At 36.4% G+C, this 17,007-nt stretch overlaps 1 protein-coding gene across 5 annotated transcripts in view; it reads left to right on the forward strand.

The window, feature by feature from the left end:
• Positions 1-14,128, forward strand: part of LOC106057872 (uncharacterized) — a 28,572-nt gene extending 14,444 nt beyond the window's left edge. For 4 of the 5 annotated variants that reach the window (XM_056018881.1, XM_056018880.1, XM_056018879.1 and 1 more), the window contains exons 2-4: positions 4,173-4,533; positions 8,728-8,874; positions 10,690-14,128. In XM_056018881.1, coding sequence (XP_055874856.1) covers positions 4,347-4,533; positions 8,728-8,874; positions 10,690-11,234 — 879 coding nt within the window. In that variant the 5' untranslated portion in view covers positions 4,173-4,346 and the 3' untranslated portion in view covers positions 11,235-14,128. The remainder of the gene's footprint in view (positions 1-4,172; positions 4,534-8,727; positions 8,875-10,689) is intronic. The other variant, XM_056018882.1, reaches the window with a different exon arrangement.
• Positions 14,129-17,007: the final 2,879 nt, after the last annotated feature.

The raw sequence follows: 17,007 nt of genomic DNA on the forward strand, positions 1-17,007 counted from the left end.
CAGGATTTTTAGATCTATTCTTGATATGCATAAAGCTTTTTGTGATCTAGTCTTTCAATTCTCTTAAAAAAATCAATATGCTTTCAAAGAGAATATGTAAAATATGTTTGGACAAAATGTACTTCCTATAGACGTCGATGATTACTGTAAGCTGAAATTATATATATATATACAGTGATCATATAGTAGCCTAATTATGGTGTAATGCACAAATTGTAAGACAAATTTCCTTACGGATAATAAAGATTATTATTATTATTATTATCATCATATAGTAGCCTAATAATATAATGACGAGTGGATACAACGAAAATTATATTCTTTTAAAATAATCAACGCCTTTATAAAGAAATGTGTGACTTTATATGCATACATTGTATCGAAACATTTCAAATAGATTTGTAATATAAGAAAGTACATATATTATGTTTTCTTCATTAAATTGTTCTTAAATATAAAAAAAAAATACGTTTGAAGATGAACTTTGACTATTTTAATTCTTTTTTTCAATAAATATTAACATTAAAAAGAAAAGAATATAAATAATAGTTTCAAACTAAGTAAATTAGTTACTCTTTTTATTTTAAAAAGAAAAGTGGTGAGTGGATAAGCATTGTTACTTACTTAGATCGAGGTTTGGCACAATGGGCGGCAAGCTGTCTCCATACAAGTTGGTACTAGCAATGTCTGCAACTTCTTCCCAACTGGTGTCTACGGCGCTAGGTCCTAAATGAAGGTGCGGAGCCAGGCGTCCCTATTCGCGTTTTCACCTTAGTGGCCTCCATTACCTACTGATAGGGTGCGCGATTTATTCTGTCAGAAGACTTACATCAGGGGTTCTCAACCTGTGGGTCGCGACGATTTGCCAGGGGTCGCCTACGACCATCGAAAATATGGGTTGTTTTGTCTATTCTTCTATTGCTGTATGTGTGTGTGTATGTGTGTGTGTGTGGGGGGGGTCGTGGCAGAGTGTGGAATTGTAAAAAGGGGTCGCCGAGCATAAAAGGTTGAGAACCGCTGACTTACAAAGTTATAATTCTGTTGGTGATGCGGATAGGGTTAATTGTGCTGACACGAATTACACACGCTAGCGCTTGGCGTGCGGCTCGGCATAGAATTTCTGTTTTTCTCTGGCCCGTTCTCTGTGACTCCTAAATTTTTAGCCAGTTCTGCAAAACACTGAGCCTTCTCTCGTTTGTTACAGATGACTTCCAGGTGTCCCATGCACAAATACCCCAAAAAAGAAAACCAAAAAAAAAAAAACAACCCCAATAAATTGCTAAAAAGCATTATTAAAAATCAAATAAAATGAAATTAACTCATTAGGCGAAATGATACTACAGACAAGAAAGTGAACTGTGCAGTGCGATCCATGGAAAGAGGACCTGAACTAGGACCATTGAGAAAATGTGTTAGAATTCATAGGGCTTGATTTAAGTGATTGAGGAGATGGGTTAGGGTTAAGGCCCCTACCTTCCCATAAGACAAGAGAAAATAATCTGACTGAAATGAGAATTGAAATCTTTGTTTTCTCTTTTACAAAGCTTATACCTCTGTCTGTCTGTATGGTAAAAAAAATGTATGTTATTTATCACACATCCAATTTCGGATCAAGCTGAAATCTTGTACAACTATTTCTTTTACCTGGCAACACAAGAATCAATAAATTTTTTAAAACTAATTAGATGATAAGAATTTATGTTAATTAATTATTTTCTTTGATATCTTGAAAAGGGTAACGAATCTTGCTTGACAGATGTCGTGGTATATGTTGAATCAGTTCCCTTTAGAATTCCTGATACCCGAGGGAACATTTTTTTTATGCATTAAAAAAAAAAACAAAGATTATGTAAACATTCACAAAGATACCCCATTCCTCCCTCCCCCTTCACAACTGGTCCATACTAGTGATAGGATCATTCAGAAAGATAAAAGCTAAACAAAAACAATTGGTAAATATTTTTAATCGCACAGATTTTTTGTTTTGTAAAATGGCATCGCAGATGAAAATGAAAAGACTGATCCAATTAATCAATAGGAATACACATAATACAAGTTATTTTTTTTTTTATTTTTTTTATTTCTTATAATTAAAAACTTTTTTACTTTTTTTAAAATGTGGAGTTTAATTTTGAAAGTGAGGCCTGATGCCTTGCATTAAATCCGGCATAAATAGACAGTTTAGACACGGACAGGTTAAAAATAAGAGACAGGCAGTCTTGATCATAAAACTTAAGAAAAAGAAGTTTAGATGAGAATAATATAAGATAAGAGACCGACATTCTAGATTACAAGAAATAGAACTTAGGCAGCTTTTTTTTTAGAAAAGAACTATAGAAAAGAGATAAAGAAGCAGAGAGTCTAGACAAAAAAAGAACTATAGAAAAGAGATAAAGAAGCAGAGAGTCTAGACAAAAAAAGAACTATAGAAAAGAGATAAAGAAGCAGAGAGTCTAGACAAAAAAAGAACTATAGAAAAGAGATAAAGAAGCAGAGAGTCTAGACAAAAAAAGAACTATAGAAAAGAGATAAAGAAGCAGAGAGCCTAGACAAAAAGAACAAAAGAGAAGTTGTAAAGAAGCAGACAGTCTAGATCAACGATTGAAAACCGCTAACAGAGCTGGAATGTCTCGGCCGCTAGCTTTTGTTTAAGGGTGCGTTTGATAGTTTTCAATTCAGACCTTGCTTGTTTTTGTTTCACGTGGCCAGCAAAACAGCCGATCTCCTTTACTTTCCCCCAACTAATGTCAGCCCTTTCTCAAAATCCCGAAATTCAGAACCCGAGATTCGAATCTGGGTCCGCCGGTTCGAAAACCAAACGCCTTACTCCTCAGCCACCACTCCTTCTGTGTGTGAGTCTCTATTTGATTATGGCTGTGTTTGATACATGAACATAAAACGTTCAAGCGTGTCGGGGCAGACGACAAAAAACAAACAAACAAACAAACCCAAAAAACATCACGTGCCTACTGACCGTAAACAAGAACTTAACACGGTAGTTGTATTTCTTAATACAGCAAGCGTTGTCAATGTTGTAAATTTATTGTCTTAACTGTCACGGCGAAGTATAACTTAAATAGGCCTTATAGTGTTCCAAGGTTCATGGTGATATATTGATGTGCACATATAGAGATCTAGCCCTTTATCCGTAGGTATTGGTATGATTTAATCTTGGGGCTTTTTCATTATGTAAAGAACAAAATTAATAATACATTTTTAGATCTATCCCTGTTGTGGTCCCTATGTTGGAACCCTGATGAAATAATATTGTAACAAGTTCTCACGTAGAAGGAAACAACAACAACAACAACAGCAACAGCAACAACAACAACAACAGCAACAGCAACAACAACAACAACAGCAGCAGCAACAGCAACAGCAACAACAACAACAGCAACAGCAACAACAACAACAGCAACAACAACAACAACAACAGCAACAACAACAACAACAACAACCACAACAACAACAACAACAACAGCAACAGCAGCAACAACAACAACAACAACAACAACAACTTGATCAATGGCTTTGTTGGCTGTAGTAACGTTTATTGCTATAAGATTACTCGTCAACACTAAAGATTGTAAATCTTGACAGTTAAAGCAACTCTTTAAAAGTAAGTAAATAAGTAACTGGGGAAGGGCAGTGGCTGAGTGGTAAAGCGCTTGGCTTCCAAACCGAGGGGTCCCGAGTTCCTATCCTGTTGAAGACTGGGATTTTATCAATTTCGGTATTTTTAGGGCGCATCCACCCAGCTCTAATAAATACATGACGATAGTTCGTGAAAAGTAAAGGCTGGCCACACGACACCCTCGTAAACCTTGGGCCACAGAGATATATGACCTTTACATCATCTGTCCTATAGATCGTAAGGTCTGAAAGGGGAACTTTACACTTTTGCTAAATGAGTTACTGATTGATTTCAAATTGCGTTCCTTAATAATAAATCAGTCTAAATTAAAAACCTAAATATAGTCTGTGATTTCTTGTTTGCAAATTGTGTATGTGTGCGTGTATGTTGGGGGGGTATTAAATATCATAGTTTTGTGTGTTTGTGTGTGGGTTTGAAGTAAATATCATATGACTCCATAATTGACCACATTCACATTAAATATTATGTTCCCAAGCCTGTGACGGCACATAAAGATTATACTTTTTTTTTTCCACAGGTCACGAAATCTACACGCTTTTTGTGATCACAAGTCTGCCATTCAGTGTTATAGATACAACGTGTGTTGAACCCTCATTGATTTCACAACCCAGCGGCAAATCGTCACGATGATACATAGCGCTGACGGGGGGCCGAGGCTTTCTTCCCTGGAGTCGAGGTGACGTCCCTGACGATGTCCTGCAGGTCTGACGCCTGGCTGTGGATCTTCAGGACCGGCGTCGGCCTCATTCTGCTGGCCAGCCTTCTCTTCCTCATTGGGTTTGCCACTAACAACTGGTCCAGCCAGAGCGGAATTAAATTTGGATTATGGGAAACGTGTTCTGGGTTGCAGTGTAGCAGTCTAGTCGGAGATGTACCAGGTCAGTAAATAACATCCGCCCAATTTACCTATGTTCTCAATGTAAATAGTGTTAGATAGTGTTTTCCATTTTTTTCCCTTAACGGAACATTTCGCACATTCCGAGTATTTAGTGTAAAAAAAAAAGTTCCCCTTTAAGATCTTGTGGTCTATAGGGCAGATGATGTAAAGGTCATCTGATTATGTGGCCTACAGTTAACGAGGATGTCATGTGGCCAGCACAACGACCAACCGCCTTTACTTTTCCCCAACTAATGTCAGGTACTCATTAGAGCTGGGTGGACTCAGAGGCGCACGAAGATCCAGAAATTAAAAATACCAGTCTTGACCAAGATTCGAACCCCGGAACCCTCGATTCCAAAGCCAAGCGCTTTACCGCTCAGCCACCGCGCCTCCCAGATACTAACTGACCCCTCGAAAACTATGCCCACAGAGCAATAAATCGGTAAATAGTAAAAAAAAAAAATTGAACAGGCCCCTGACTTGAGTGCTACAAATATACATGGTCATGAGTTAATAAAAGAAAAGAAAAGGTTGAGAACCAGGGCCGGCACTGCTGAGAATCATTGATGTAACAAGGTAGGTAGCTCTCGCTCTTTAGCGTAACACTTCGCATATTCTTTGCTTATTTTTTTTAGAGAGATTAATTCATGAGCTGGCCTTACTACTTAATTATTCCACTAGTTCATGGAACTTCTATTGAGGCCTCGCTGAAAACGAGTGTTTCGCGGAACAAAGTTTGGGAAACACTGGTGTAAATAGTCGAAAGGGTCAGGCTATCAGTAACTTTTCACCAAAAACTTCTTTTAAAAATGTTGAGATTTCTAAATATAATATTATTAGGTTTTTAGACAAAAATAATGAGTTTAACGTAAACTACTAATTTGTCAAGAAACGAAACGCATTTAACAAACAAAACAACAACAAAAACTATTTACTGCAGCCATAGTGACCTTTTTTTTGTGTGCTGGGCATCAGATACCAGGAAAAGAAGTTAAATGAGGTTGCATTTTTACAAGTTAACACTCTGGTTGGCAAAAAGAAAAAACTCCACAATACTTTGGAGAGAAGAAAGCTGTGCTGGTTCAGTCATATTGTAAGACATGACTCATTATCAAAAGTCACTCTTCAAGGTACAGTAGTAGAAACACGAAGAAAGGGTCATCTAAAAAAAAAACAAATTAAAGCTGGCAGGGTAACGTAAAAGATTGGACTGGCCTGTCTCGTGACATCCTGCTAAGGACAGCTGCTGACAGGGTAAATAGAGACATTTTGTTACGCGAACTGTCCCAGCAGTCCTACAATGAAAGTCAAAGGACAGATGAAATGAGAGATTGACTGATCTATTTACTATATAATATTCATCTTCTTATAGTCACGCTTTAATGTTAACTGTATTTTTTGTCTGGGTCAGGTAAGATTAGGTTAAACACAGCGTTTCTCAAACCTTTTTATTTTCCCATTTGGACGAAGAATTATAACGATCTAATCAAAGTTTTCCCAGTGTGACCAGTTAGTATTTCTTTTCCCAATGTATCTATCTGTATCTACCTATATCTATATATCTATCTATTCATCCATCCATCCATATCCATATCCATCCATATCCATATCCATCCATATCCATCCATATCCATATCCATCCATATCCATCCATATCCATATCCATCCATCCATATCCATCCATATCCATCCATATCCATCCATATCCATCCATATCCATCCATATCCATATCCATCCATATCCATCCATATCCATATCCATCCATCAATATCCATATCCATCCATCCCATATCCATCCATCCATATCCATCCATCCATATCCATCCATCCCCATATCCATATCCATCCATATCCATATCCATCCATATCCATCCATCCATATCCATATCCATCCCCATATCCATATCCATCCATATCCATCCATCCATATCCATATCCATCCATCCCCATATCCATATCCATATCCATCCATATCCATATCCATCCATATCCATATCCATCCATATCCATATCCATTCATATCTATATCCATTCATATCCATATCCATATCCATCCATCAATATCCATATCCATCCATCCCCATATCCATCCATCCATATCCATCCATCCATATCCATCCATATCCATCCATATCCATCCATATCCATCCATCCATATCCATCCATATCCATCCATATCCATCCATATCCATATTCATACACCCATATCCATCCATCCATATCCATCCATCCATATCCATCCATCCATAACCATCTATCCATATCCATCCATATCCATCCATCCATATCCATCCATCCATCCATATCCATCCACATCCATCCATATCCATCCATCCATATCCATCCATCCATATCCATCCATCCATCCATATCCATATTCATACACCCGTATCCATATCCATCCATATCCATCCGTCCATATCCATCCATATCCATCCATCCATATCTATCCATCCATCCATATCCATCTATCCATATCCATCTATCCATATCCATCTATCCATATCCATCCATATCCATCCATATCCATCCATCCATCTATCTATCTATCTATCTATCTATATATATATATATATATATATATATATATATATATCTATTTATTCATTTATATATATATGCATCTATCTGGATATATATATATTGACATATCCATGAGCGACAATGACAAAAATATTTACCATGGCAACCGGCTTAAAAACTAAAAAGGAGAACAATCATTGACACGGTTATAAATTCCGACAAAATAGATCATTAGTCTTACTCTAGACAAGCAAACTTAGCTGCCAGAGACACTTTGATTTGATTAGGGAACAAAGGTTAATAAAGTTATCCTTGTCCTGGACACTCACTAGAAACTTTTACATAGAGTAGATAAAAAGAAGGGGTTTTGTCAGTGTTTCTCAAGCACAAAGAGTAGATTTTATCTTAAAATAAATGATTCTATTTTTCACTTGTCTTGTTACCAGCTGCCTTTGACCTTTGACATTTGACTATGGATCAAATTATGAGTTAGCAAGGAATTGAAAAACAACTGTATTGGAAAGTAATCTTAACATTGCGTGTTTTTTTTTATACACCAACCGCTAGTAAAAAGCCTTATATGTGATATAGGACCTTGTGAGGCCTAGGCGGAAGCTTTGACCTATATGAACTGAATTTAAAAATGTCAAACACCCAAGACTGTCAAGTCTGGCCAGAAGTAATGATAAATGAATTTTTTTTTTATACTGCTGACACCCTCACACAAATTAGAAAAAGCAATAGATTCATGTTTTCTTTCCATCCCATGTTACAACTTGAATATAAATCGTTTGCCTGTTGTTGTTGTTTTTTTTCGCCCGGGTTCTCAACTTTTTTTTTAACCAGGTGACCATGTATATTTCTTGCAACTAATTCAGGGTCCTGTTCAATAGTTGTTGTTTTTTTTTACTAAGAAGTGATTTATTGCTCTATGGGCATAATTTTTGAGAGGTCAGTTAATACAGGGGAGGCGCGGTGGCTGAGCGGTAAAGCGCTTGGCTTTCGAATCGAGGGTCCGGGTTCAAATCCTGATGAAGACTAAGATTTTGAATTTCGGGATTTTAGGGCGCCTCTGATACCTGACATTAGTTGGAGGCTGGTTTATGTGCTGGCCACATGACACTTTCGTTAACTGTGGGCCACAGAATCAGATGACCTTTACATAATCAGCCCCATAGATCAGAAGGTCTGAATGGGGAACTTTCAGTTAGCTTCGAGACTTAAGTCGGATATGGACCGCGTGCCGTAGGGTTGTGCAGCACTGTTTTTAGTCCTACTACAGACATTTATTGAATAGTGGTCACATCGTCATTGGGTTTCATGGGAGATTTTCGAAGTGAGGTCGCAATCTACTGCAGTGCAGACATTACGGGCGCACCACCTTTAAAATATATTGATACTTAAAATAAAAAAGATTAAAATTAACATGTAATTAAATTCTTTCGTAAGTAATATCAGACACTTTTAGAAATATGTCTTAAATCTTTTCAGTAATAGTATTAGAATTGGTCTCCAGAAAAAAAAATTACCCTGGGCCTCCATTAGCTTAGAGCCGGTTCTGATCTCCTCTAATATTATATTATAATATTATATATATATACAGAGAAATCATTTCAGTTGACATATTTTTTTATGTAAAAAATCGCTTTTTTTTTTTGTTATTTTAAGCCTATCTTGGTGCCACCCAGGGGTTTCAAATCATTGCCCTAGCAATGTACACCCTATCGCCTATCGTCCACTTCTTTGTCTTTATGGGTGTCAAGCCAGGAGATGGCCCCAAGTCTAGGATCTTTGATGTTGGATACAGCATTGGAGGCAAGTACTTTGACATTTGATGTGTTTGAACATATTTCAAAACTACTTGATATTTGTAGCATGTCGCATAGATGATTTCATGTTAGGAGCGTACAAACATCATGACAAACACCACAAACATTTAAGTCTCCATAGCTGAAACCTACAAACAGCGGGAGTAGTTCGTAATTTTGGGGCTTAACCTTTCTAGGGGCCCCTGCATTTTGACATTGACATCATGACATGAGATAATGTACTTAAATAATGTATGTCTAAATCCCAATCGGTAAAGTATATATATATAAATGTAAAATTAACAACAACAACTAAAAAATTCATTAAGACTCTTTTAATGAATAATACCGTTGTTTATTGTCGAGATAATGCACACGTGACAAATCTCAATTTATATCACCTCACGTGCTTTCTGTGCAGCTAATTTGTCAATAACATCATCTGGAATCTAGATCAATGCTGTCTAGTATTTTTTAACTACGCGTTAATAGCAAGATTACATGGTATTGGCGTACTATTTAATATTTAATGTAAGAAAAAATTTAGGACCTTCAAATGGGGGCCAGGGAGGACTTTCGATTTTTTAACTCACTACACTAGCTACGCCACTGCCACTGCCTACAAAAATCCATTTACTTGTAATTGATTTCTTGTTCTAAACCAGTAAAACTTCATTACTAGCTTGTGGCCAGTACAACTTCATTACTAGCTTGTGGCCAGTACAACTTCATTACTAGCTTGTGGCCAGTACAACTTCATTACTAGCTTGTGGCCAGTACAACTTCATTACTAGCTTGTGGCCAGTACAACTTCATTACTAGCTTGTGGCCAGTACAACTTCATTACTAGCTTGTGGCCAGTACAACTTCATTACTAGCTTGTGGCCAGTACAACTTCATTACTAGCTTGTGGCCAGTACAACTTCATTACTAGCTTGTGGCCAGTACAACTTCATTACTAGCTTGTGGCCAGTACAACTTCATTACTAGCTTGTGGCCAGTACAACTTCATTACTAGCTTGTGGCCAGTACAGCTTCATTACTAGCTTGTGGCCAGTACAACTTCATTACTAGCTTGTGGCCAGTACAGCTTCATTACTAGCTTGTGGCCAGTACAATTTCATTACTAGCTTGTGGCCAGTACAACTTCATTACTAGCTTGTAGCGTTGCGGCTGAGGGGTAAAGCATTTGGCTGTCGAACTGAGGGGTCTTGGGTTGGAATCGCGTTGAAGTCTGGGATTTTGAACTTCTAGATTTTTTTAAGAAGCGACTGAGTCCTACCAATTCTAATGGGTACCTGATCTACGTTTGAGAAGTAAAGGCAATGGGTCATTGTGCTGGCCACATGACACTCTATTAACCGTCACCATAGAAACAGATGGGCTTTGCATAAATCTGACTCCTTCGATAGCAAGACAGATCACAAGGGCAAATTTACACAAATCTTTTATAGGCCTGTATATTTTTTTACAATGTCGATATCAAATCACTCTGTCTGTCTGTCTGTACGTTATTTCTCCCACTTTCCAGTCTCGGATCAGGTCTAAACTTTGTACAATTATTCATTCTCATGAATTAAAAAAATTAACCTAATAATTAATTAGTGGTAATAGATTAATTTTGGTTAGTAAAAAAGGGAAATAAATCATACATTATTGAAACAATTTAGTTGTTAATCTGTGAAATTCTTACTCCTATATTACCTTTTTTTATTTTTAAAGTATTTTTTGTTTAATATTTAGCTTGTTAACATAATATTTATATCTAAAATATGTTAAAGTTAATTGCATGCTAAACTGTTTCTTTTATATATCTCAACAGTTGTATTTCATCTGTGTAGTGTTCTCATCTTCGGCCTTGAGGTGCCTCATCCCGACACCATCTCCTGGTCATTCAACATGTCAGCAGCCTCTGTGGGGCTGGCAGCGGTTGGAATTGTGCTGGCCATCGTCTCCAGAAAGAAAGCGTTGCGCAAGTTTACCTTGTTTTCGAAACAAAATAGAATGGTGACGCCTCTGCCCAACGACAGCGCTAGCGTGGGCGGATCATCCAGTGGGACCCACCACAGCCACACGCCTGTAAAGCATGATAAAACGTTTGGCCCAGCAGACAGGCATCCCAGACACAGCCCCGACTCATTTCCTTCAAATTCTGCCTCTAGCGTGCCGTCTACGTCTTACGCCCACCAACCAACAAGATTACACCAACAACATTTGCAGCCGCCAGAGGCTTTTCCTCGCAGAACAGAACTCAACCCTTCTTCGGCTTTAGCACCTATCTCTTTGGGACCGATTCGAGGTACAGTGCCTAGCGCTCCACCGATTGAGGAGCCTCCCACGTATGATGAAGCAATGTCTCAAAGTTGATAAACCAATACGTTTAGAAGGTTTAAAAATGTTGCCTTGATTTTTAAATGGTTTAAATATTGAAGAAAAATTTGACCTCTCCTGAAACACAAACGATAACAAAAACAAAAACAGTGTATTATCAAACATAAGTGAACTTTTGTGACCCTAGATCCACCTTAGGCAGACCCTACTTCCACTACAGCCAAACATAACCAACACCCTGTACGGCAGTGCTGAACAACTGAAGAAAACAGCACACTTTTTTTTCCTTGGCACAGTCTGCAAAAGAGCTCACAGCTCAGCAGCACTAAAGCTGGCTAGAAGAAGAAGCAGAAGTGACCCTAGATTGGAACTAACACGTCTGACTGTGTATCCCAGTCACATTATATTAGTGTTAGTCTAAAAAAGTTGCTATACTTTTGAAGTTTCGATACTGTAAAATTATTAAGACAAGTTTTCATGTTTAATACACAAAATAACATTGTGTTCATTTTCTAAAAAAATAAGTTATTGATCTAGCCTGATAAAGTCTTGTATATGACAGATTAATCGTTCAGCTGAGGTCAAGAATGTACGATCTGATCCCTTTGTGGTGCTTTGTGTAAAGTTCTGTCCATTCTAGTTTTTATTTAACTATATAAGTTTAATTGCATTGTGTGTAAAGTTCTGGCCATTCTAGTTTTTATTTAACTATATAAGTTTAATTGCATTGTGTGTAAAGTTCTGGCCATTCTAGTTTTTATTTAACTATATAAGTTTAATTGCATTGTGTGTAAAGTTCTGGCCATTCTAGTTTTTATTTAACTATATAAGTTTAATTGCATTGTGTGTAAAGTTCTGGCCATTCTAGTTTTTATTTAACTATATAAGTTTAATTGCATTGTGTGTAAAGTTCTGGCCATTCTAGTTTTTATTTAATTACATGAGTTCCATTTTTTTTATTACCTGCCATAAATGTCTAATAGTTAACAGCGAGAAATATAAAAATATGGGTGTTAAAAAAACATTAGGCAAGTATGATCTAGAATAAGTTATAGACATATTGAGAATCATTTTTTGTTCTATTTGAATATATATATATAATAACTTTGAGATGTTTTCATTAGTATTATAATTATTTATAAAGATCCACACCTATTGTTTGTTTCAATCTGAATTGTTTGCAAAATATTTTACATAATGCAGGCCTTATATCTTTTATAATGTTGCTTCATTACAAGAATTGTCAGAATGTTTAGATCTATATAAATATTTTCTAAAAACATGTGAAACATTTTACCAGCTATTTTTACCCTTTTTAAACGAAGAAATGAGATGGGACACATTGTTGTCGCTAGAAACATTGATGCATAATCTCGTATGATCCATCTAAGATCCTGATATGATTTATAACAAGGATTAAATATCAGATTTTGAGAATCATTTCTTTCACTACTTAATACCTAACACATGTGGGTTGTTTATCTTGAATACAGTGCATGCAAACTATTCTATAAGTATTTTTCGGTCCAATTTTTGTCTCCCTTGAAAGAATGAAAAAATCCTTTATAATAGAGAAGAAACCAAGTGAGAACAAAATCTGGGGAGATTTAAGTGTTTCTGGGTTTTCTTCAGCCTTCTTTATTTTATACATGAACTTAATTGGGTTTTTATCACCGTTTTAAGCAGCGTTATCAACAAAAATGTTAAACAAAACACTTTTTCTTGATACACATTAACCTATGCCATTCTAAGCAGGTTGTATCAACAAAAATGTTATACAAAACACTTTTTCTTGATACACATTAACCTATGCCATTCTAAGCAGGTTGTATCAACAAAAATGTTATACAAAACACTTTTTCTTGATACACATTAACCTATGCCATTCTAAGCAGATTGTATTTTATTTTAAAAATAATGTAGACTACATTTTGAAATAGATGCTTATGTTGTTTTTTTGATATTTTATGAGTCTTCGTGATTCTCATTAAAAACGACGTATTCTGTTAAATGCCAAAGCTACAAAGCATTATTCGAAGAAGTTGTCATTCACTGGCGACATAAATAATCCCTTATTACAGCTGTGAGTTGACTGCAGTGCATGAGATGGTGAGAAAGTCTAAAGTGAAAAATTGCAATATGTATGCTACAGTGGTGTGTTGAAATACAATTAGTTCGCACTATTGCAATATGTATGCAACAGTGGTGTGTTGATATACAATTAGTTCGCACTATTGCAATATGTATGCAACAGTGGTGTGTTGATATACAATTAGTTCGCACTATTGCAATATGTATGCAACAGTGGTGTGTTGATATACAATTAGTTCGCATTATTGCAATATGTATGCAACAGTGGTGTGTTGATATACAATTAGTTCGCATTATTGCAATATGTATGCAACAGTGGTGTGTTGATATACAATTAGTTCGCATTATTGCAATATGTATGCAACAGTGGTGTGTTGATATACAATTAGTTCGCACTATTGCAATATGTATGCAACAGTGGTGTGTTGATATCCAAGGAGTTCGCAATGATTTAGATCTTAATTATTCTGCTCCGAAGTGGTGCATACTTTCTATTGTACAGTATATAACAAGTAAAATTGAATGATTATTGTTATTTGTTAATTCCATTGCTCAACACATGTATAGGCTTCTAAGGGTCTGTTGAAGAAAAGACCACTTCTATAAGTTATGAAATATAGATACAACTAGTGTTTCATGTAGGCTACTATTATATACATATTTGCTTTGAAATGTACCATTTACTTTGTCTGTGCTAAATTCTATTAGCTAAGTTTATCTGTGCAGATTGTATTTTGGGCGTCTCTGTTACTTTATTCATCAATTTGTTTCCAAGACTTGATTTATTTCTTAGTATTACTTTGGGAATAAACATTCTGCAGTAAATATGAACAACATTATATTCTTTTCTATCAATTCATGAGTCTATGTTTAAATCATGTGAAGATTTAATGCACATAAAAAAAACTCTACATCTAAAAGACCCCATATCTTACCCAGCTGTTTGGCATCGTATCCAAACAACGGTGCCATGTACATCTGGGTCTTCCTCTTTTTATTCTCTTTCGTTGGGGGGTTTCAGGGGAATAATATTACTATTTTATTTATAGGCACTGCCTTGCGTTGTCTCTAATCAAATTTTTTAAATCAATTAACGTCATTGTCTTAATCCAATGACAGGTCTCTTGTCCAAGTATTTTAAGCAAGATTGATAGAAAAGAAAGAAAAGATTTTCAAATATTGACACAAGTTTTTAAGGTTGAGTCCAAATTATCAAGATCTGTCAAATAAGAACAACATCACGCTTTTAGAATCATGAACTCTTTACAATTTTCATTTTTATTTGTTGCTTTGTTTCTTTTGAGACTTTTTTTATAACATAGAATGGATAATTAGTTCTTTAAAATGACAAAAGTACACGCATTTTTTTTTTTTATTTATCGTCGACCTTCACCTAGACACAAATTCTTTCAAAACAAGTTCCCAGTAAACGAAACAAATACTTAGTTTCTTGTCTAGTTATTACGTCACGGAAGTTATTTAATTAAATAGCTTTATTCTGCTTGCAAATTTATCGGGTCAAAAAAACTATAAAAAAAAAATAAAAACAAAAAAAAAAAAAACACCAAAATAGTGGAACCTAGTCACGGATCTAGAAAACGCATATAACCTGCTGCCCTTTCGAAATTAGTCTCATCCTGTCTTATCTTTCTTATCGTGTCTTATCGTGTCTTTAAAGATGAAAATGTCAAAGCCGTATCCAGAATGTTAATTAGAGACTTAAGCTCGATAAGACATTTATATATGAGAGATTTCAAAGATATAGAGGAAGCGAGAAACATAGGATCTTGAGGATGTCATTATAAAAGTTTTAGCTGTTACTGGTTTCTATCTATTTGAACAACTTGGTCTGTCTGTATTGTTACGAATCTCACTATCCAGGCTCTCTGCAAACTGCACCATACACCACCAACTTAAAGAACTTGACAACTCAGGGCTCCAAAGTAACGTAACACTTTAATGGTTGAATAAATAACAGCCAATACTGTACAATTGGCAGCACGTAACACAAGACTGTACAAATATCTTTCCAATAACACCGTTTCGCCGTATAAACTCTTGCACTGGCCTCTCCGTCTCGTTCCGGGCTTGCACTGGGTTCAACAGTTCAGGACTGACTTCACACACTAGGCTCGTTGTGTCGGACTCGATCGCAGACCAAGATCAAGACGCCAGTCGTCTCAACTGTACTTGACAGTACTCCGCACTGAACCGTCGTAATGCTCCGTACAGAACCACACCGTTGAACTGTGCTATAGTCGACCGTGTTCTGAGCCCTGTCGTAGACCTTCTGTCGAGAACCGTCTTGACTGCGACACCTCCGCTCTTTATATAGGGTCCCTACTGGCCTTCTCGAACCGGACAGAACGCCGCTCGACGTTTCTAGGTGGTCAGGTGACTACAACTCTCGTGACGCTGCGATCCTTCCCTTTGCGTCGGCTGACTACACACACACCACTACCCCCATTTGTGCCACCACCAGGTTTATAACAGTATGGTAAAAGGTTTGTGCTTGGTATTTCTACCACACCCATAGAAATTTCGCACATTTTTTTTCTTTCACCTGACAACACAAAAATCAATTTAAATAAAAACAATTAGTTAATTAACTTTTGGTAATTAATTATTTTGTTTGGCATCTAGAACAAGGGAAAGAAATCGTACTTGACAGATGCGATGGTATAAGTTGAATTAGTTCCCTTGAGATCTGAGTGAACATTTTTTTTTCTACATTGAAAAAAAAACAAAAAAAAAACAACAACACTTAAACATTCACCAAGATAACCCGTCTTCTCCCCACCTCCTTTTTCACAATTGGTCCAGATAAGTGATACGATAATAGCGCATTGAGCAAACTAAAAGCTAAATAAAAACAATTGGTAAAAATATTTCTAATTGCACACAGTTTTTATGTAATCAACGTATCTTACAAAATGATACAATTACACTTAATATACACTTTGTTTTTTAAATATGTTTTTTTTTTATTGTTAAACTAGCGTTGTTCTATACTCCTTTCGTTGAGATTCTTTGGTTTAACTGTTGGTTAAGCTACAGCAATATTCTAAACGAGCCGACACGCGGGGTAGCATACGCTACCTCCCCCCTCTTTTTTTTTCTTCTGAGCCTTGCTCTCTTTCACTGCGAAAGTTACGTGGGGTAACTCTAGTCCGACTTACAGAAATAAAAGCGTTATCTTTCCATGACTTTTTCATCGTGGTGTACCGCATGGTTGGGCCACGAAGAGAATTATATATATATAAGATGACGCTAAATTGAAAGCAAAATAAAACTCACAAACAGAAGAGCTTCAAAACGTCTTATTCTACATTGCTAAAATCTGCACAAAATTATTTTGCAACTTTTGAAACACAGAGCTTATTAACACTTTCTTTACTTTGTACACCGGATATACCAGGTTGTAGGTTTTCCGCCATAAATGAAAATCTTCAATAAGAGTTGGAATACTGTTTCCGCAAGGGGTTCAATCATATATCTATAAAAAGGGCATCCGCTGTGTTATCAGCAGCAGACTCCTTGGCTGGCTGGCTACGTTCATAGTATGCCAGTAGGCCGACTTCCACAAGACATTCTGTATGGCGATCTAACAGAAGGCAGGAGAGCAGCTGGTAGTCCACTTTTAAGGTATACGGATGTATGCAAACGTAACATGAAGCTCTACAAAATCGATATAAGCAGCTGGGGAAAAGTGGCACTG

This window comes from Biomphalaria glabrata, chromosome 2 (genome assembly GCF_947242115.1).
Source record: "Biomphalaria glabrata chromosome 2, xgBioGlab47.1, whole genome shotgun sequence".
NCBI classification, from domain to species: Eukaryota; Metazoa; Mollusca; class Gastropoda; family Planorbidae; genus Biomphalaria; species Biomphalaria glabrata.